The sequence below is a fragment of the Megascapheus bottae genome, chromosome 7, assembly GCF_031878675.1.
Source record: "Megascapheus bottae isolate mThoBot1 chromosome 7, mThoBot2.hap1, whole genome shotgun sequence".
Taxonomy (NCBI): Eukaryota; Metazoa; Chordata; class Mammalia; order Rodentia; family Geomyidae; genus Megascapheus; species Megascapheus bottae.
In genome coordinates, this window is record NC_143515.1 from 68,093,929 (window position 1) to 68,114,941 (window position 21,013).

General features: G+C 36.8%; 1 protein-coding gene across 1 annotated transcript in view; it reads right to left on the reverse strand.

The window, feature by feature from the left end:
* The window catches only part of Ncoa1 (nuclear receptor coactivator 1), a 137,892-nt gene that overhangs the window by 48,671 nt on the left and 68,208 nt on the right, over positions 1–21,013 (reverse strand). Inside the window, exons 9-13 of the mRNA XM_090337358.1 lie at positions 18,787–18,966; positions 16,666–16,761; positions 13,605–13,745; positions 4,269–4,416; positions 1,276–2,599 (exon numbers count right to left, since the gene is read on the reverse strand). Coding sequence (XP_090193484.1) covers positions 1,276–2,599; positions 4,269–4,416; positions 13,605–13,745; positions 16,666–16,761; positions 18,787–18,966 — 1,889 coding nt within the window. The remainder of the gene's footprint in view (positions 1–1,275; positions 2,600–4,268; positions 4,417–13,604; positions 13,746–16,665; positions 16,762–18,786; positions 18,967–21,013) is intronic.

Below are 21,013 nucleotides of genomic sequence, written 5' to 3' on the forward strand. Positions count from 1 at the left end.
AAGGCTTTAGACAGATGCCACAGGAGTTGGTTTGCAAAGGATGGAAGCTTCAGTAGGCAAAGGGAGCAGAGCAAGGCAGATGTTCAGAGGGACATGGATTAGCTCAGGAGAGCAAGGATTTCTGTATGCCTAGAAGACAGATGCCAGAAGGAAAAGAGACTTTTGTGAGACGAGGATAGAAAAATCAAGCTTTTTCAAGAAGCTAAAAGATCTGGCACACACTTACTGTGATCTTGCTTCAAACTGAGAGTTTTGTTGATAAATTGCATTGTAAATACATTGTCAACTATTTGAGAATATCTCTGATCTATCTCTAAATAGTGTGAAACCTTCTAAAAGGGAGGGATCATTTCCTATACTCTTTCTGAGTTCACAACAGGTATTTAATAATTGAAGTTGCATGTTAATTTTCATATCATCTCTATTTCATCCTAAACATATACTTTCCTAATCTAGAAAATTTTGTGAAAAGATTTACTTTTTATTTACTTCTGCTTCAAGGTTTGTTATATAAAGTAATTTTCTGCTACCCAGAATATTCAGGTCCCTCTAATCTTTACTGGTTGTTAGTATTACATGAGAACAAAAGCAGTCTTAGAGAGCGCTGCAACCAGGAAGCCCTGTTTAAATCTTCACATTTCTCTCATTTGGTTTATCTCAGAGGTTCTCAAACTAGGATACATATCAGAGTTTTCTGGAAAGTTTCTTTAAAATGCAGATTCCTTGGTTTCACTCTATGGAGTCAGATTATTTCTTTTCTAATCAGTTCTAAGGCTTGAACTCAGGTATTCCTGCTCTCATTTTGTTTTTCTGCCCAAACAACACCTCCACTTGACTTCTTACTGGTTAGTTGGAGGTTAAGAGTCTCTTCAAATCTTGATCCTTATCCTCCTGAGTAGCTAGGATTACAGGAATAATATACCAGCTTCTTATTCAGAGTTAAATCTAATATGTGGGATTGGGAGGAAGAAGTAGGGAAAGTATTTTTGAAAAAAAAAAATCCTGATTTTATAGAAAGAAAGAAAAGTGTACTTTTTTGTTTATAATATCCACATTAATCAATACTGCAATCCTGTAAAGGTCTAAGGAGAGGAGACATCTCTATGATTCTATAACCATTAACATTTTGTATGTAATAGCAGTTTAGAAGATGCTGAAAAAAATATGAAAAAAAGCATGATCAAAATCTGGTCTCAGAATGAAGTATAATAATTGAGAAAGAAAAAATATATTTAACAAGAAACAATGATTCTTGTGAAGCCAAGAATTACCCACCTGGCTCTGAGACTCCAGTTTAATTTCCTCAGGAGCAGGTTTGGTCAAGGGGGTAGGGTTTGTGTTACAAGGATCCATCTGTTCTTTCTTCTCCACTTTCACCTTTACATCATCCAGGCTCAGGTTTGGAGTTGATCTTAAATCTTTCTCATCTTTATCTAAAAGGTAACGCAGGAGCTGATGGTCTTTTGATTCTTTTTTCTTTGAAGCATCCAGTTCTAGTTTTATGCTGGAGTTCCCTTGGGCCTGTCCAGTTGCTGACGCAGAAGTAGATGAACTGTCTTTTTTATCAGGCTCCACAGTTAAAGTGGTGATATCTGAAGGGCTACCTTCCTGTAAAAGCCGGTGTAGAATTTTGTGCCGTTCTGTCAGTGAGCTGTGAGAGGAGGGACAAGTACCACCTGAAGAGTTAGCGGAAGCAGAGTTGGAAGTGCCTGTGCAGGATAGTACATCCTTACAGCTTGTATCTATATCAGCATGCCGTAACTGCTGCTCTGCAGTTGTCGTCAATAGCTGTACTAGTTTGTGGCTGGTCTGAGAGTATTTACTGTCTCCATCTGACAGTCTGTCATTGTTATGCAGCAGCCCAGAATCCAGAGGTTTGCCATCAGTAGTGCTGTTGTCAGATTGAATCATTTCATTTAAAATGGATGCAATCTCTTTGTTATCTTTGGACTCGGCTTTTGATGGTTGTATATTTAATCTGCCAGGTGAATTCTGTGAGCTCATCTGCCTGAGGACTGGAGAACTGGCAGAAAAGCCAACAGAATTACTGGGTCCTTCACTCATACCCTGTAAAGATGTTACTGGGATGTTTGAATAAGATCGGTTGTTATTACTACAGGCACTACTTGTAATGCCAACTGGGGAGTTTAAGGTTGGAATATTTGGAGGAAATGAATTGTTTGGCATCCTGGCCCTTGTTGCCAAGCCAGAATTAACCTGCCTCCTTGGAGACATGAACTGTGCTAGGGAAATCCCTGCACTTTCCATAGGAGAATTGTTGAGATTTAAAGAAGGATTACTGCTTTGAGAACTGGCTTGTCCCTGGTTTAAGGCAACATTGGCTACAATCTGATTTCCAGGGGAACATCCGAAATTTCCTTGGCTGTTGCTAGAATTACTGTGACTGTTGTTGCTATGAAGGTCTGAGCTCTGTTGACGGTTGACTCTGGTGGAGACCATGTTGCTGTTAGATGGTGACAAGGTAGATGAACGGGCCACACCATGAGCTGGAGAAATATTAGGATTGACTGGGGGGTTTACCCGGGGAATTGATATTCCAGAATTAGTGTCATCTTGAGGAGAAAGCCCACTGTGTTCCCTAGAGGGGGAAAACATAGTTATTTAATCTTTTTCACATTTCTTTTAAAGTATTTTACAATAGTACTATAAGCAAGACGAAATTCACGAAATTGTAAGCTATTAAGTAAAGAACTTCTATATCATCTGGAGTTAAGAAAATAGGAGACTGTCAGTACTAATGGGAAAAGTCAATCACTTCCAGGAAAAAAGCCTTGTAGACTCTTAAATTTTGGTAATCATAACAGCAATATGAAAAAGAAATCCTTGGTGTTTAAAAAAATGCAACAGATGTACTTTTTAAGTTCACTACAAATAATTTGCTTGTAGTATCAATTATAATACTTTTGATTAAAGTAAAACTTCTGACACCTCTGTTGATAAAGCACTTATTCGTGACTCTGTTACAGCTTTTAAGTATTTAAACTCCAAAGAGGAAGACTGGGTAAGGAAAATACTGTGTCATTGATGTGAAAATTAAAAAGGGTGATATGTAGACATAGCAGATGTTTTGAAAGATAGATCACAATATAAAAAAAAAACACTGCTAATTCTGCTCACAGCAATTTCAACTAAAACCACACACACACACACACACACACACACACACACACACACACACACACACAGAATAGTGAATTCAGGTTTTCACTGCATTCTTAACTCAAATTTGTAACTATGGTAACAGATCTGTGACTGGCATTATCATGTTCCAATAAGCAAAAACATTAGATGAGGAGAAGATGAAGTGAGGAGAAATGTCTTTGCTTTTAAGATTAAAAATTGAAGTTACAAATGTAAGATTTTGAATAAGTCACTTGATAAAAGAATAGTTTAATATATTTAGTATATATATCAGCATAAAGTTTTCTTAGTGAGGAAAAACTGTAAGCAATAATATTAAAATTTTTTCAAGTTGATAGCCTAATGATTTTTAGATTATTTTATAAACTGTCAACTTAAACTAAAGAGCCATACAGCTTGACCAAAAGAAAATAAAGCACTTTAAAAAATAAAGATAACAGGCTGGGAGCGTGATCTAGTGGTAGAGTGTTCGCCTAGCATGCATAAAGCTCTGGGTTTGATTTCTGTGTACTGCATACACAGAAAAAGCCAGTGGCCCTGTGGCCCAAGCGGTAGCATACTAGCTACCACTCAGGGTCTGATTTCAAGCCCCAGGACTGGCAAGGAAGGAAGGAAGGAAGGAAGGAAGGAAGGAAGGAAGGAAGGAAGGAAGGAAGGAGAGGGAGGGATGGAGGGGGAGAGAGGCGGGGGGGAGAGAGAGAGAGAGAGAGAGAGAGAGAGAGAGAGAGAGAGAGAGAGAGAGAGAGAGAGAGAGAGAGAGAGAGAGAGAGAGAGAGACGGGGGAGGGAGGAAGGAGGAAGAGGTGGGGGAATAACAATACTAAAAAGTTCAGTAAGTTCTTATACAAAGAGTTGTAATTTTTAGGCATCTTTCTGTTTTCACTCCCTAAAACATTTTAGCCCCTATCTTCCTTTATGAACAAGATAGCTAGTAGGTGACAAAACTCCAAAACCTAGTATGGATAACTTAATTATATATTCATTACATACTACTGGTATGCCTACTTTAGATTTTCTGTTTTCTAGCCACCAAGAGCATAAAATTTTCTCTAAGAAGAGATATGTGAACTGACTTATTTCGTAGGAAGCTCTGCAAATAAGTAGTACCTGTCGATGATATGAATTCCCATGATGAAAGGTTGCATGTCTGGACTTTGAGGATAGCAAAGTTTACACTTGGTGTGGGCGCTAAGCATTGTCCCATCATTCAATATGAATCTATAAGATGGGCTGGAGGCAGTGCCACGAGTCATCACTGTTTCAAACAAAAGAGAAACCTAGTTAAAATTCTGATGCTTGAACGTTGGGCAAACGAGAGTTATGAGGCCTTATTTCTGCTGAGAACCTCATTGTTAGCTGCTCAGACTCCAAGTAAAGAATAGTTCAGACAAAGCAGATATCAAAGGGGAAAAATGATTCCAGTTAACATATACTACTTGATGACAGGCTTTTAATTTATTCCTACTTGAAAAGTTGCCACCTCACGTAAGTTAGGACCATGAAGAAATCTTCGTGCTTGCCCTACCATGGGACAGCTCTTCAAATTTATTGAGTTTCCACTAAAAATACCAGGAAGTACTTTTCTTCACTTTCATGTTAGTTTTAACAAGTTTTATTTTCTTTTGATGGACGCTTTTTAAATAATAGCTCTATTGGATATAAGTCAAATACCAAAAAAATTTGTTCTTTAAGTTTTGACTGGTTTACAGAGTGTCTTATTCAGATTTAAATTCTCACTTATGAAAGTTAATGATTAGGGTCTCATCTGATAAATTTTCATATATATATGTGTATAGCTATACACTTACTATTTTTAATATTTAAAATTTTCAAGTTTACTAAGCAAGTAAGTTGAAATCAATTAGTAATAAAAGGAACAAAAATAAGGTTAAGGTAATCATTTGAGAAATAACATAATTTACCTCTGTCTTATTAACAGCAGTCAAAATTTTATCCAACAAGGAAATTGTTTAAATATGTAATAACTATTCAAGACTAGCAAAATATTACTGATGTTAACAGTATAATAGAATTCTATTTTAAGGGAGAATTAATACAGATTTACCTATATTAAAAAAAAAAAGCCAAACTCAATAAAACACAAAACTTACTATCACAAAAGACTTATAAAAATTATAATAAATGGTAGCTCAGACCCTGAGTTCAAGCCCAGGACTGGCCAAAAAAAAAAAAAAAGAATTAATATTGAAGACCAATTTACTCAGAGGCAATTTCACCTAAATCACTGACATATTTGCTAGTAGAATGCATGGAGAATTTTAGTATCTAATGAAACAATAAAGGATGAGAATTCTTAATGAACACTGATTTTTTTTTCCCCTTTAGATGGTATGGGACTTGAACTCTGGGCCTAGGCATTGTCTCTGAGCGCTTCAGCTCAAGGCTAGCACCCTACCACTTTGAGCCACAGCATCACTTCTGGTTTTCTGGTGGTTAATGGGAGACAAAAGTCTCACAGACTTTGGTGCCCAGGCTAACTTTTAACCACAATCCTCAGATCTAAGCCTCCTAAGCAGTTTAGGATTACAGATGTGAGCCATCAATACCCAGATCACTGATTTTCTTAAAAATGGAAGGATATAAGTAAATTTTTGCTATAACAAAACTTAAAATTACATTAAGAATCTCTACACCAACAACAAAATGACATTTTAAAATAAATTATTTACAAGAGTGAGGGCCGGAGAAGACATGAAATATATTTGGTATTATTTCACTTTTGCCATTTTATCCATTTCCATATCTTATTTCCTCATTCTGCTGGAAAAAAACACTGGCTAGTCTATACATCTCTATAGCAGCCACACATGTGCATTTAAAATTAAACAAATGTACAGCTTATTTCTTTGATCACACTAGTCACATTCTGACTACTCAGCAACATGTGACAAGTGGCTATCACATTGGGCAGTACAGCTCTAAATAATCTCACTACCACTTTGCATTTTCAACCCTAGTGGTCACTACTTCCTAAAGTTTCTTTCATATCCAGTTTATGTACTTATCCTTCATGAGGTAGAATAAAATATAAGTGCTGACACTGTGTTCCAATCTTACTTCCTACTTTCTGCTGAATCACCAGAAAGCTCAAATTCAAGCCGCAGCAAAGTGGTAGGAGTGCTAGCTTTGAGTGGAAAGGTAAGTGACAATGTAAAGACCCTGTGTTCAGGTCCCAGTACCTGCACATAAAAAAATTACTGAAATTTATTTTATTATTGACAAGCCCTATTAAAATAGCAACAAGCAATTAGAGACTCAGGTTTCTAGATTGGTAATAGAAACATGTTGCGTAAAGGTACTATTCAATCCAATAAACTTTTTCGGGAGCAGTGGTAGGAATTAAACATAAGGCCTTGCACATGCTCTATGATGAGCAATAACTCTCTATGCCCCTAAAAGTTCAATTAGAATCCAGTAACACTCTTCACTTGACTAAAATTCTGGTGCTTGGTTGTTCAGATAAAGAGGTAGTAAGCAGGAAGGCAGCATGGATCAGTAAAAAGACTAATCTAGGAATTAGATTAGGTTAGTAAATTTAGGCTTAACCTCATCTACAAGTTTAGGACTTAATGCAAATTAACCTTAGTTCCAGGGAGTTCACTTTATTAGTATAATGGATCAAGTAACAAAGTGAGATGTGATCTAGCAAGAAGCCTAATACAACGGCAGGTTTTGAATGAATGTTTCCTGAATAACCCACCAAAAAGTAAACAAGCAGTTTTCAATGTACAGTCATAACATACATTTAATCAATACCCAAACAACACTTATATCAGTAGTTGTGACTGGACATAACTAATCCAGAGATTTTTTTTTTTTTTTTTTTTGCCAGTCCTGGGCTTGAGCTCAGGGCCTGAGCACTGTCCTTGGATTTTCTCAAGGCTAGAGCCCTACCACTTGAGCCTCAGCACCACTTCCGGCTTTTTGCTATGTATGTGGTACCGAGGAATCGAACCCGGGTCTTCGTGCATGCCAGGCAAGCACTTTAACCACTAGGCCAAACTCCCGGCCGCCTAATCCAGAGATTTTTAATTAAGAGATGAGTATTACAGATTTATTTGGATAAACATTTACTCTAACATAAAGTTTTCCCCTTAAATGGTTTTGGAGGAATTTCATTCCAATCAAAAGTTCTACCTTAGGCTGGGAGTTTGGCCTAATGGTAGAGTGCTTGCCTAGCATGCACAAAGACCCAGGTTCCATTCCTCAGTATACAGAAAAAGCCAGAATTGGTGCTGTGATTCAAGTGGTAGAGCGCTAGCCTTGAGGAAAGCCCAAGGACTGTGCTCAGGCCCTGAGTTCAAGCCCCAGGACAGGCAAAAAAAAAAAAAAAAAGGTTCTACCTCATTACCTCATTTCTGATCTAAGTTTTGCCAAGTACAGGTAGTATTTGCATGTGTGTATGTATATGTGTATATGCATGCTGTATGCATATATTTCTGTGCTAGTCCTGAGGGAGCTTGAATTCAGGACCTGGGTGCTGTCCCTGAGCTTTTTGATCAAAGCTAGCATTCTACCATTAGAGCCACAGATCTACTTTCAACTTCTTGGTGATTAGAGACAAGAGTCTCATAGACTTTCCTGCCTATGTGAGCTTTGATCTCAGCCTGTTGAGTAGGATTACAGGTGTGAGCCATTAGTGACCTGTTACATCTAGTGTTTTAATCTCTGGCTTCTTTAGTTTTCTATTGTTTTGAGAATATTTTACTGCATATTCAGGCTGATCTCAAACTCACCATCTTCATGCCTCAGGCTCCCAAAGCTAGGATTACAAGTGTGTGACTAAATCTACCTTGACCCCTGATTTCTTGGTTCATTTCTAAACTGCTCAGTCCACTATGCAAGCAGGGATGTAATTACTGAACTCCTACAAAAACAAAATAACGATTGTTTTTATTTTGATTTAACTATCCATAAAACAGGAATGAACTAAACTAAAAAGCAAACAATATTTCCCTGTCCAAAGCAGCTGGAAAAGCAGAGCTATTTGTATCTAATCAGATACCAAAATGACCTCTGACCTCAAACAAGCATACCTTCCTGATATTATGTGGACAGGTGAAAAAATGTGTGACATGGTACTTACTATAAGACAATGCTCCTAAAGATTTCTTTTTCTTTCTGGCATTTCTTTTTCTTTTTCTTTCTTTTGTTGTTTTTTGTGGGTCATGAGGCTTTAACTCTGGGCCTGGGCGCTGTCCCTGAGTTTTTCAGCTCAAGGCTACTGTCCTACTCCTGGGCCTGGGCATTGTCCCTGAGCTCTACCCCTTGTGCCATAGAGCCACTTCTGGTTTTCTAGTGGTTAATTGGAGATAGGAGTCTCATGGACTTTAGTGCCTGGGCTGGCTTTGAACTGCTATCCTCAGATCTCAGCCTCCTGAGTAGCTAGGATTACAGGATGAGCCACCGTGCCCAACCTGGCATTTCTTTTTATATAGGCAGAAAGAATAGTTTCTCAAAGAATTGCTATTACGTAAAAGAAAAATTATTCCTGAATGTTCTAGGATTTTTAAGTACTACTCTATGTAGTATATAAAAATTTCTAAAAGAGGAAAGCAAACTTTTACATATTTTCAACCAAGTTTGACATAAAAAGATTTTTAGTTAACTCTGTTATGTGGACCATGGAATTAATGACATTACACAAGCCTCAAAGAACATTCTGGGTTAATTATTAATATTGGTGCGTAATGTTTTATAGCAATACTTCCAAATTCTTGATACTGAGAACCTTTCCTAACTCTACTCATACCTCCTTTAAAATGCAAATATTATATGATTATAAAATTAAGGCAATAGAAAGATGAACAAAAATAAGTGAAGAAAGTCATTTCTAATTCTATCGCTCACAGTTAATCATGTTTCACACTGCGTTAATCTTCTAGAATTAAATAGTAAGACATATACAAGTGAGATTATATTAATTGGACTGTGCTTTCTTAGTTTATTTTTTCAAATACTATGCTGTGGACAAGAAATGATGACATTGCAAACAGCTTAATGAAACTTATAGGTTATATCTATCAACATTTCCCAAGACTAGTATTCCCTATAACTGCTAGGGAAAGAATGTTGTATAGAAAAGTTAATTTGAGTGAGAGTTTAGTTTCCCTTTATTATGGAGCTTCCTGGAACCTAAATGCCTTCATTATATTTTGTGAATCCCCAAAGTGACTGAAGCATTTCCCAAACTCAATTAAGCATGAAGTATTACTTTCTAGTTACAGCTATTAATATCTTGTGAAGCTTAGGTTTATGTTTTCCAAACTTCTCTGGAAACATCTTAGACTACCGACACTGAAGAAATCTTGGGTAACATTGTTGACATGTATCTGTCTTATTGGGGACCTTGGGAAGTATCCTAACTCAAACTTTCCTGTAGGGTAATAGTTCTGAATTGAATATAGCTAAGAACCTTTTCCAAACTATTTGCATTTCCATGGATTTTTCAACTAGTCTGAACAGTTTCTCTAGTGATCCCAGGCTCAGCTTTAACCTAGCCTATGCCAGTGTTCTCACATATTCTTTGACTTAAATACAGTTTGAAATTCAACTCTGGGAAATAGTAAACATTCCTTAAAAGCACTTCATGAGTTATCTCTGCCAAAAAAGCAGCTGAATACTATATTACAAATTAAACATTTTAATGCATATTAGGATTTTATACAAGCTGCTGCTTTCGAAGTGAGTTATTAAGAAAAAGAGATGACAGATGGAGGACAAATTTTCCTTGCTTAATTATCAGTCTTTGTAAAACTTTACATAAAATCAAGGATATATATATGCACACGCGCGCGTGTGTGTGTGTGTGTGTATGGTGGCAAAATCTGTCCCACTTTTTTCTCTCCAATTTATTCAGACTGACAGATAAAATTATATCCATTTACTTTGTAGAACATAATGTCTTGAAGTACTTAACCATTGTGGATATTTAAACCTAGCTAATTAACATACATAGCCCCTTACTTAGTTATTAATTTCATGGGACGAACACTCCCATCTACTCTCCTGGCATTCCTCATGAATATATCGTGACATATAGTGGACATATTCACTATAGTATACAATAGATTTCTTAAACTTATTTCTCAGATTTAACTACTATCCTTTGACCAACATCACTATGACAGCCCTCTTCCTGTCCCGTACTATACTCTAGCAGCCATCTTTCTATTCTTTAATTCTCCAGACAATTGTTTTAGATTCTACATATCAGTGAGATCATGTGTTTTCCTATGCCTATTAGCTTTCACTTAACCTAATACCTTCTAAGATATCCATGTAGTTAAAAAAAGACAGGGTTTCCTTGTTTTATGACTAAATAGTGTAGACATTGTGTATATATACATATTTTCATTTTCCATCCACTTGTAGATGAGTACTTAGGTTGATTTTGTATCTTGGCTACTGTAAATAGAATTGCAGTAAGCACAGGAATAGAGCTAGCTCTTCAATACTTTATATGGCCATAAGTGGAACTGCTGGATCATATGGTAGTGCTATTTTAATTTTTTGAGAAACATTATATGATTCTACATAATGGCTGTATTAATTTACATTCTCAACAACAGCATGCTAGAGTTATCTATTCTCCACATCTTTGCCAATATTTATTATCTTTTGTCTTCTTGGTAATAACCTTTTAACAGGAGTGCTTCACTCTGTTCTCTCTTCTCCTAAGTATTAGAGACAATAAGAAAACTACCAATGTAAACGATACTTCTTTCATTCTTGATAGACTGACCAACGGTTATTAAATTTAAGCATTAATTTTAAAAGATATCCTCATCTGAGACTAACTCAGTAGGTTGGAGAGAGAGAGAGAGAGTGTGTGTGTGTGTGTGTGTGTGTGTGTATGCATATATATGGAGCCAGGGATTTGCAAATGTTAGGCCCTCTCCACATGAGCTACATACCCAGGTCTTTTGATTTTTTTTTTTTAATTTTTGTGTAAGAGACAAAATTAAGTAGGGTCTTCCCTCTACTTTTACTTGGGCTGACCTCAAACTCTTGAATCTCCTGTCTCTGCCTCCAGAGTACCTGGAATTGTAGACATAAACCACTATACTTGCTTGTAGGTCGGTATTTTTTTTTTCTTGCCAGTCTTAGGCTTGAGCTCAGGGCCTGAGGACTGTCCTTGGACTTTCTCAAGGCTAGAACTCTACCACTTGAGGCTCAGCACCACTTCTGGCTTTTTCTAAGTATATGGTACCAAGGAATCGAACCCCGGGTTTTCGTGCATGCTAGGCAAGCACTCTACCACTAGGCCAAACTCCTCGATGTATGTTTTAAAACAGGTAATTTGCACTTTAATGTTACTAGGCTAGATAAAACTGAATGTAAAATACCAGAAAAACAGTTGCTTCACCCTAAATGCTGTTTGACAAATTACCTTGAATCTCTAAAACATTAAAAACAGAGTCATATGAACTCTGGCCATCTGAGTTCTGAGAAAAAAAAATACAAGTTATTTCTATCAGTGGATTCATTTTTAAGGAAATTCTTTTTTTTTTTACAATTCTTTTATACTAATAAAATGTGTTGGATTATATTTCTATTTCTTTTTTTTTTTTGCCAGTCGTGGGCTTGAGCTCAGGGCCTGAGCACTGTCTTTGGACTTTCTGAAGGTTAGAGCTCTACCACTTGAGCCTCAGCACTATTTCGGGCGTTTTTCTATGTATGTGGTACTGAGGAATTGAACCCAGGTCTTCATGCATGTTAGGCAAGCACTCTACCACTAGGCCAAACTCCCGGCCCCTATATTTCTATTTTTTTACATTTTCCTCTAATTGTTTTATGTAAGTGATGAGTTTGTTATTTTTTATACTTCAACCACTTATTTATAGAGAATACTAAGGGTTTAAAAAGCGCATACTTAAACTATAGTTTAATTACATCTGTCAGATAATAAAGGAATAATGTGGATCTGCTTTGCCTTAGTGGAAGTGTGAGTAAATTACAGGAAAATAAAGCTGTCTTTTAAGCAAAGCCCTAGAAGGCTTATAAAATTATGGAAAGCCATCATGGTGGCTCACGCCTGTAATTCTAGCTACTCCAGAGGCTGAGACCTGAGGATCAAAGTTCAAGCATGAAAGGACCTGAGACTATTATCTCCAATTAACCTCTAGAAAACCTCTAGGAAGTGGGGTTTGGCTCAAGGGTAGGGCAGTAGCCTTGAGTTGAAGAGCTCAGGGACAATGCAGTGACTGGAGACAATGCGCTTAGTCCCAACCTATGCAACAGTCCAGTGTCACTTTAGTAGATAGTGTCCCAAAAAGCTCCCATCTAGTAGATGGCATTCATTGCCTAATGGCTCTAATTTGAGAGTGCCTGGGGAAAGTTAAATCTTGGCTCTATACAATAAAGTACAAGGTGTCCACTGGAGATCTACTAGTCTATAGGAAGCTGTCCTTGAGTAACCAGGACTGATGGCACCCTGACAAAAAGCAAGCTATCTCCTCCAATTCTAATATGAATCAGTTGACCTAAAATGTAATCAATGACAAATCACCTATAAACAGAAAATTTAATGTTATAGGGAAAATGTTAAAGCCAAAAAGGATGATAGAATAATGAAGACTTTTTTTTTAGAAATAACTATTAAAAAAGGTTATATAAAGGCTAGAGAACAAATTGCTTTAGAAAAGGACTGTTAGACTACCACAAGTACAAGCTTTTCTTTTTTTTTTTTTTAAGTACATCAAATCCCTTAATTCTCAGATAACTTTCCTTAGCTTTTCTGTTATTTAATGACAGGTATATCCTTGTATGTCTATGGAACTTATTAAGGCACAGTGGGTACTAATTTCACAGGGCATTGGTTGTAACTTGGAATTTCGCCCTGAGTCAGGAGATACATACTTCAAGAGCCACATAGTTAATGTGCATGATACAAATCTTTGCGTTCTCCAAAAACAGCCTTCCATGCTTCTGATGGGAAAGACCTTCAAGAGCCAGACAAAACTATTACTTCCTATCTGAAGACATATTAGGTTCTCCCAGTCCGAATTTATATTTTCCTTCTTTACTTATTCTATTATATCATTACAGTGCTTTTTAGAACTTTCATATACTAACATATTCAGAACTCCTTGAAGGAAAATCTCTGTTCCCTGGTCACTACTGTACTCCTGGCATACACATAGTGTTCTATGCATGCTAGGAACTTGATATATGTCTGCTGAATGAATGAATTAATGGATGAGTGAGTGACTGTCACAGGACATCCTGTTTTTGAGAATGTGCATCCTGATTTCAGGATCCACTCATGAATTACTTTGCTTACCCATTTCTTCCTTTCCTATCTGATTATTATAAAAACTGTAATTTGGAGAAAATACTTATGAAGCTATAAGTTCTACAGAAACTACTTAATATTAATAAAGAGCAATGTTAAAGAAAATAATTAAGAGAAAACTTTACCTTCTTGAAACAGTTGTCTGGCATAAGATGGCTCTCTGCCCTGAGGTTGGAAAAAAGCATAAATGCATTTCCTCACCAAATCTTCCCAGCCAGTTCTGCCAGCAGCTCTTAGGGAACTAGTGTCAATAGAGATGATTTTACCTACAAAAAGAATGAAAGTTAATATTTATAATAGTTTCTTGTTATATCACCCATATTTCAAAACTAACAGCTACATATAAAGAGCTTTCTCCTTCTCCTCAATAATCAGCAAGCAAAAGCATTAGCATGCACTATTAATTTTTATTATATATGGTAATGGAGTATATTAGAGGCAGGATAAAAACTGTTTTGGTCTTAGATATGTCATGCATAAGAAGGTCATATTCTAAAATTTAGTGCCAGTTGCATTATTAAAGTCATACCACAGTAACCTAAAGCTGCTAAGACTAATGTAGTTCTAACTCCTCTGGCTTGCTCTTAGATTCTCTAAATTCTCTCTCCTCTCTTCTCCTCTCCACAACTCCCCCCCTTGCTCCTGACCCCCCCCCCACCTCTTATGAGGCTTGAATTCTGGGGCTGGGGAGCTGTCCTTGAGCTCTTCAGCTCAAGGCTACCACCCTACTCTAAGCCACAGCCCTACTTCCCATATTCTAGTGATTAATTAGAGATAAGAGTCTCCAGTTCTTTAGTGCCCAGGCTGGCTTTAAACTGATCCTCAGATCTCAGCCTCCTGAGTAGCTAGGATTACAGGTGTAAGCCACTGCACTCAGCTCCTTGGATTCTACTTTCTGTACATTGACAACTCACTGTGTTACTTATTGGGGAAACAGAGGCAGTGATAAGATACATTATTTTGGTTTAAATTATTTACTAGCAACTGAGTGAAAAGGATATAAGAAAGTAAACAAGACTTTCTTTTTCTATCTCCTATTGGAAATAGCACACTTAAAAGGAAGGAAGGAAGGAAGGAAGGAAGGAAGGAAGAAAGAAAGAAGGAAAGAAAGAAAGAAAGAAAGAAAGAAAGAAAGAAAGAAAGAAAGAAAGAAAGAAAGGAAGGAAGGAAGGAAGAAAAGAAAGAAGGAAGGAAGGAAGGAAGGAAGGAAGGAAGGAAGGAAGGAAGGAAGGAAGGAAGGCAGGCAGGCAGGCAGGCAGGCAGGCAGGCAGGCAGGCAGGCAGGCAGGCAGGCAGGCAAGCCAGCCTGGCGTTAGAAAAGCAGAAAACACTAAGATTCACTAGGCATTATGCACACTGTACATATGCTTTATCAAATCATTGGTGATTTATGATTATCAAATGTCCTACGTTGCTATGAAGGAATTCTGTTATGTTACTCTCTCCACAATCAGCAGCCAATTAATGTAGTCTGTAATTGTTCAATTTTTTTATTCTGGTGTTCATCCTGGGCTTGAACTCAGGGCCTAGATGCTGTTCCTAAACTGTTGTGCCCAAGTAAAGAGCTCTGCTACGTAGCCATGGCTCCATTTCCAGTTTTGGAGATATGAGTTTCACAGAATTTCCTGCCTGAGCTGGCTTCAAACCCCAATCGTCAAACCTCAGCCTTTTAAGTAGCTAGGATTACAGGCATGAGTCACCAGCTCCTAGCTAGATCTTTTATTTGAGTCAGGGTGCACTATGTAATCCAGGCTAGCTTCAAACTCCACCCTCCTACCTCATCTTCCTTAGTGCTAAGGTTATAATTGACTTGATTCTTCATACCTATCTTATATGGGTTTATTACCCAGTACCAAAAGCGACACACACAAAAAATTACTAACATGGGATTCTTTTTAATCACTCAATATAGCTTTATTTTTTCAAGTTAGTAGGTAAAAAATGGTATCTTAATATGGTTTAAATCTGGACTTCCTCAACTCTAATGTGGTCATTCACCATTAACATTTCCACTTCTGTGAATACCTAATTGTGTCTTCTATTTTCCCCTTTCTTTTATTGTTTATTTTTGATTCCTTACTATGTTAGACGTATTGCTTACATTGGCTATCCTACTACTACATAATCTTCATATGTAGTAATGTTACTAATAAGCAATTATTAAAGGAGAGTGTGTTTTATGTCTGTGTGTGCCCACAGAGAGCAAGACAGTCCAGACTCCATGTTGGACTATAGGGGAGAGAGCTGCCAGCAATGATACTAAAAGAACTGGTAATGGAGTAAGTACCTTAGAGGAAAATCATGAATTGTTTGGTTTACAGTACCTGTGCTTCAGAGGGAAAACAGTATCATCAAGAATTTAACAATGCCATCAAAAATTCAAAGACAATCTAAGTAAACCACTTTAGAAACTGTAAAGAACAATAGCCACATTTCTTGGTGAAAGTCAAATCTGAAATAAACTTAAAAAAAAAAAGGCTTTCTTTTCAGGCACTCTATTACTTTGTAGCACTACCACTTCCTCTCAGTTCTTATAAAACACCTTTCTGTCCTCCTAATTATATGGTTTTTACAGCTGTTTCTTGAGACAGGAGTTTGTATCAAGATATTTCCCTGGTACTCAATTTCAACATCACACTTTGGATAGTTGGCACAATTTCATCCTTTGGGGCCCAAAAGCTCTATATCAGCTTGAGCTTCAGATAGGCAGACAGGTTTTACAGACCAGCTAATTTAAAAATAGATCTTCATTTATACCATATCACACTTCTATATTTAAAACATACCACATATTTAATTATTATATCCTACTGACATCTTTCTTATGTAGTTGTTTTTTTGAGATATTTATAAGCATAATATGAAAACCACCATATTTTCATTGTTTTATAACTATGTCTTCCACCTTCCAAATTTCTTTAAACATTTTTTCACAATTATAAAATACAGTTTAAAATTCGACAAATATGGGTACAAAATAGTTTTAAAATGTGTTCTGAATAGACTACCCATGACAATGGTTGTGTCACCTAAAAAGCATAATATCCAGACCACAATTTAGAATCTTTTCTATAGAAGACTAGGAAGCAGAGGCTAAATGTATCATAGATGACAGACAGAATTTTGGTTAATTTGTTTTGAAGACACTGTCACATTACTAATACTTCTGGAACTTTACAGTGATTACCTGTAGTATCTTGCTTGGTCATAAAGGATTCTACACCTGTAACAGTTGGAGGCCGAGGCAATCGCCTTGCAATACAAATCAGACATGACTGGAAATCTGTTAAAAACAAAATGGAGAAACTGAAAAAAGGGAGGTGGAGAAAAATTTTTAAATTCATCACTTAATTTTGTGTGTGTGTGTGTGCGCGCGCATGTGCGCGCGCCTGCGCTAATTCTAAGACTTGAATTCAGGTCCTGGTCGCTTTTCTTGAGCTTTTCTTTTTTGCTTAAGACTATGACTCAACCATTTGAGCAAAAGCTCCACTTTTGGCTTTTTGTTGATTAAGTGGAAATAAGAGTCTCATGGACTTTCCTGCCTGGGCTCATTTTGAATTGTGATCCTCAGAACTCAGCCTCCTGAGTAACTAGGATTATAGGCATGAGCAATTGGTAGCTACAGGATTTATCATAATATTGGAATCACTCTGATCTAGTGGTGTATTGGGGAAAAAATACTGGCAATGCAAAACAGGCAGCTTAAATGATGCTTCCTATTGAATACACACATAAACTAGACAGATAAATCTCATGTATTAGGATGCTAACTGAAGTGGTAGTCTGGATTAGATTTAAGCAACAGTAAGTTATCGTTTTGCAATTGTTATTTTTTGCTAGTCCTGGGCTTTTCAAGGCTGGGGCTCTACCACTTGAGCCACAGCATCAATTTTGGTTTTTTTCTAGTATGTGGTACCAAGGAATCAAACCCAGGTCTTCGTACATGTTAGGTAAGAACACTAGCACTAAGCCAAACTCCTGGCCTATTATTTTGATTTTTTTGAGGGAAGTGCTAGGGACTAAATTCAGGACATAAATTAGGACATGGCTTAGCACATGTTTTACTGCTGAGCTATCTGTCACTCCATAAGAAAACACCTAGTAAAATACAATTTTGCAATCATTTTCCAATTTTCATCAATAAGTAATTCTGGAAAGATTACTCTTACAACCATTATACAGGCAATTATGTAAGAAAACCAGCTTTTATTTCTGAAATAGCATTTTGTTCTTGACAAGAACTCTTTGTGGGATGGGGGGGGCAGGGAGGAAGGGCAAGAAGATATGGGGCAGGTCTCACTACCTCAGGCTCAGGTTGGCCCAATTGATAGAAGACTTACTTATTAGATTCAGTACTGAGAATGACTCCAACAGGAGTAATATGAATCCACGTGAGAAATGCTGACTTGTAAATTGGGTGAGATTCCCAAATGCATTTATTTTGTTTTGTCTTATTAGAGGAAGGATCTCACCATTTAGTCCTGATCTTGAACTTGCAATTCTCCTGCCATTGGAAGTGATTTTTGCAAACACATTCCTACACATCTAGCAACAGACGACTTTGTGTTTTTAGGATATGCATTTCTTTGAATGATCAATTCCCAAACTTAGTTAAAAAGGTACAAAACACAGTAATACATATATAATTGTATTGGATTGACTTGAATACTTTGTGAAGTTTCTAACTGAATGTTCTTCATTTCCTAGTGAGTCTTGTTAAATATATGGCTTTTTTTGCATCTGACTAACTTGTTATCTGCAGCCTTCCTTTGTCTGTAATTCAGTTCCCAATATGTGGTGTTGCTAAACCTACCCCAGTCTAAGCTTACACAGACGATTCATACCTGTTTATACTAAAACGATGTTCCTATCAGAGCTTTCAGAATGTTTTTATCTATTTATAAACTTTCATAAATTACCTCACATAGCCTGAAAAATGTCAACTCTATTCTCCAATGTTCCTACATTTTAAACAACAACAACAAAAAAATCAGAGCTGTTCAACAGCCTGCTACATCTGGTACATTTCCAACTGACAGCTGTTAGTTGCATCTCTTATTTCTAGACAGCAAGTTGGCTTGAATTATTTGACATTCTAGTTGGAATGTCAGCTTAAGGCTGGGAATCTGGGGCATATTAAAGGAACTGATTCTAAATATTAGAATATTAAGAAATACGTGGCAAATTGGATTGTTGCTAAGATATGTAATATAAGAAAAATACTATCTACAAAAGGTCACTTATAATTGTCTCCTTGTTCCTTCAAGTCAGAAAAAACAAACACTTTGAAATCACTCTTTGCCTTTACCTTCTCCATCTTCTTGAATTGACTTTGGCTGTGACACTGTGAAACACTGCATTACTTCATACCGCTGGCAAGCTTCTTGGTTTTCTGTACCTGGCTCGTCTGGAGGGTGAATTAGCATCCTGCAGTTAAAAGTATGGCTATTTCGGCGAGTTGCCTCTTGGGGCCAAGGAACTCCATTTACTGAGGAAGGAAAATTGATATATGTGTTTGTGAATAAGGTTCAAAAAAAGTACAAACTCTGAAGATACAAAAGATATGCTTCAAGTCATCAGATTAATTAGATACTCACAATAAAGACAAGCCTCTTCAGATCTAACCTTACCATGAGTCAACAGGATACTAGGCAAATCTAAATATTTAACAGTGAGAAATTATAACATTTCTGGAACGTACATAAGAACTCCTCTCTCAGATACTCATTAACAGCTTTTGTAAGGGCAAACATGAAAAATATTGTCTATTTTGCTAATTCTTAGTAGTTAATAAACTTTTCTACTGGCACTGAGAAAATGAAAAAAAAAAACAACACACTTCTATACTATTAAACAGGTATATTTACAGGTCCATCCTGGGCCCTTAAGAATAGGCTTTGTGTATACATGAACCTTTCTGGAGAGAAGATTCAAAGTTTCTCCCAGCTGTCTGTATTTTAAAAAATACTTAGAGGCCAGGCGCCAGTGGCTCCCACTTGTAATCCTAGCTACACAGGAGGCTGAGATCTGAAGATCATGGTTCAAAGCCAGCCTAGGCGGAAAAGTATGTGAGATTCTTACCTCCAACCAACCACCAGAAAACTGGAAGTGGTGCTGAGGCTCAAAGTGTTAGAACACTAGCCTTGAGCTGAAGAGCGCTGGGACAATGCCCAGGCCCAGAGTTCAAGTCCCATGAGTGACAAAAGAACAAAGAAATGACAAAAAAAAAAACCCACAACCTTAGATATTAGAGAACAATGTTGGTTTCTTATAACCATCTTTCCTAGTCTTTAGTTAACACGTGATACAAAGCTTTGCATATAATGAAGTTCTGTTTAAAAAAGATTACAGAAAAAGGACTAACTAGTATAAGAAAACTGAATTCAGTTATACAAAATATATTAGCATATTTCAAGTAAGAATCTCTATGTGGAAAGTCACGATTTCACAATCACAGTGTTACATTTGGCCCATGGATGTCATAAGGTAGACAGAGTTTTTACGGCTGCTCTTGACCATTTTAAATGTTTTCTTACCTTATACTCTCCACTGACCTACTTTTCTTTTATATATCTTATCACTCTATAACTCTTAGAAGAAGGCATAAAAATAAACCTACATTGTAGTAAGGGGATTGAGGGTTCTGCTTTTAGCTAGTTGTGTGAGTTGAACTAATGTTTGATTCCTAGATCATTACTTTGTTCTCTAGCACATGTATGAAATCTAAATATATGATGATGACAACAACAACGACGACAATAATGATGACAAGGTGACCTGAGTGTAAAAGTGGAACTTTCTAGAGAGTGTTCAATGGGAAGGGGCTGGGGAAAGAAAAAGTACTGGGGAGGTGGGAAGGAAAAACACTGGAAAGAAAAAGGATAAATGTTCTTGCTAATGTTTAAAAAAAAGCCCACTGGTAACATAAAAAAGGATAAAAAATAAATTTTTTTGTTTAAGGTTAAAGTAGCTGACCAGCTGCTTGAATGTGATCTGAAGAAAATGAACTCAATAGAAGCAAGGACAAGTTGCCTCAGATCCCATATGAAATGGTAGTTAGAACATGTTAACTCTTTTTCTTAAATACTTTATCACACATACCTGCATGAAAAACTGACAAGTGATTAAATTATCTGTGTGATAAGCTGGTTTTATTTCAAAGATTGTTGGACAAGAAATGAGAAAAATAGGAATGCAAGAATTGGAAGCAGTATCTGAAAGTAAATATGAACAGATTCCCTTTTTACAAACAAAATGTACATTGACTATTGAAAACATATCCACTCAGATGGAAACAGAACAATCCAATAACTGAGAATAATTAGAACTTGAATGCAGAAAGCTTTAGTAGGAACTTGAAAATTCAAGATGTAAACAAAGTAGACGAGTAAATCTGTGCCTTTAGAGAATAGGAAAAATTTCCTCTAATTCTAAGAACCCTGCCTAGCCCTCAGGTACACGGATGGTTTAACGAAAGGAGAAGCAGTGGACATCATCTCTATTTTTTTTTTTTCCCAGTCCTGGGCTTGAGCTCA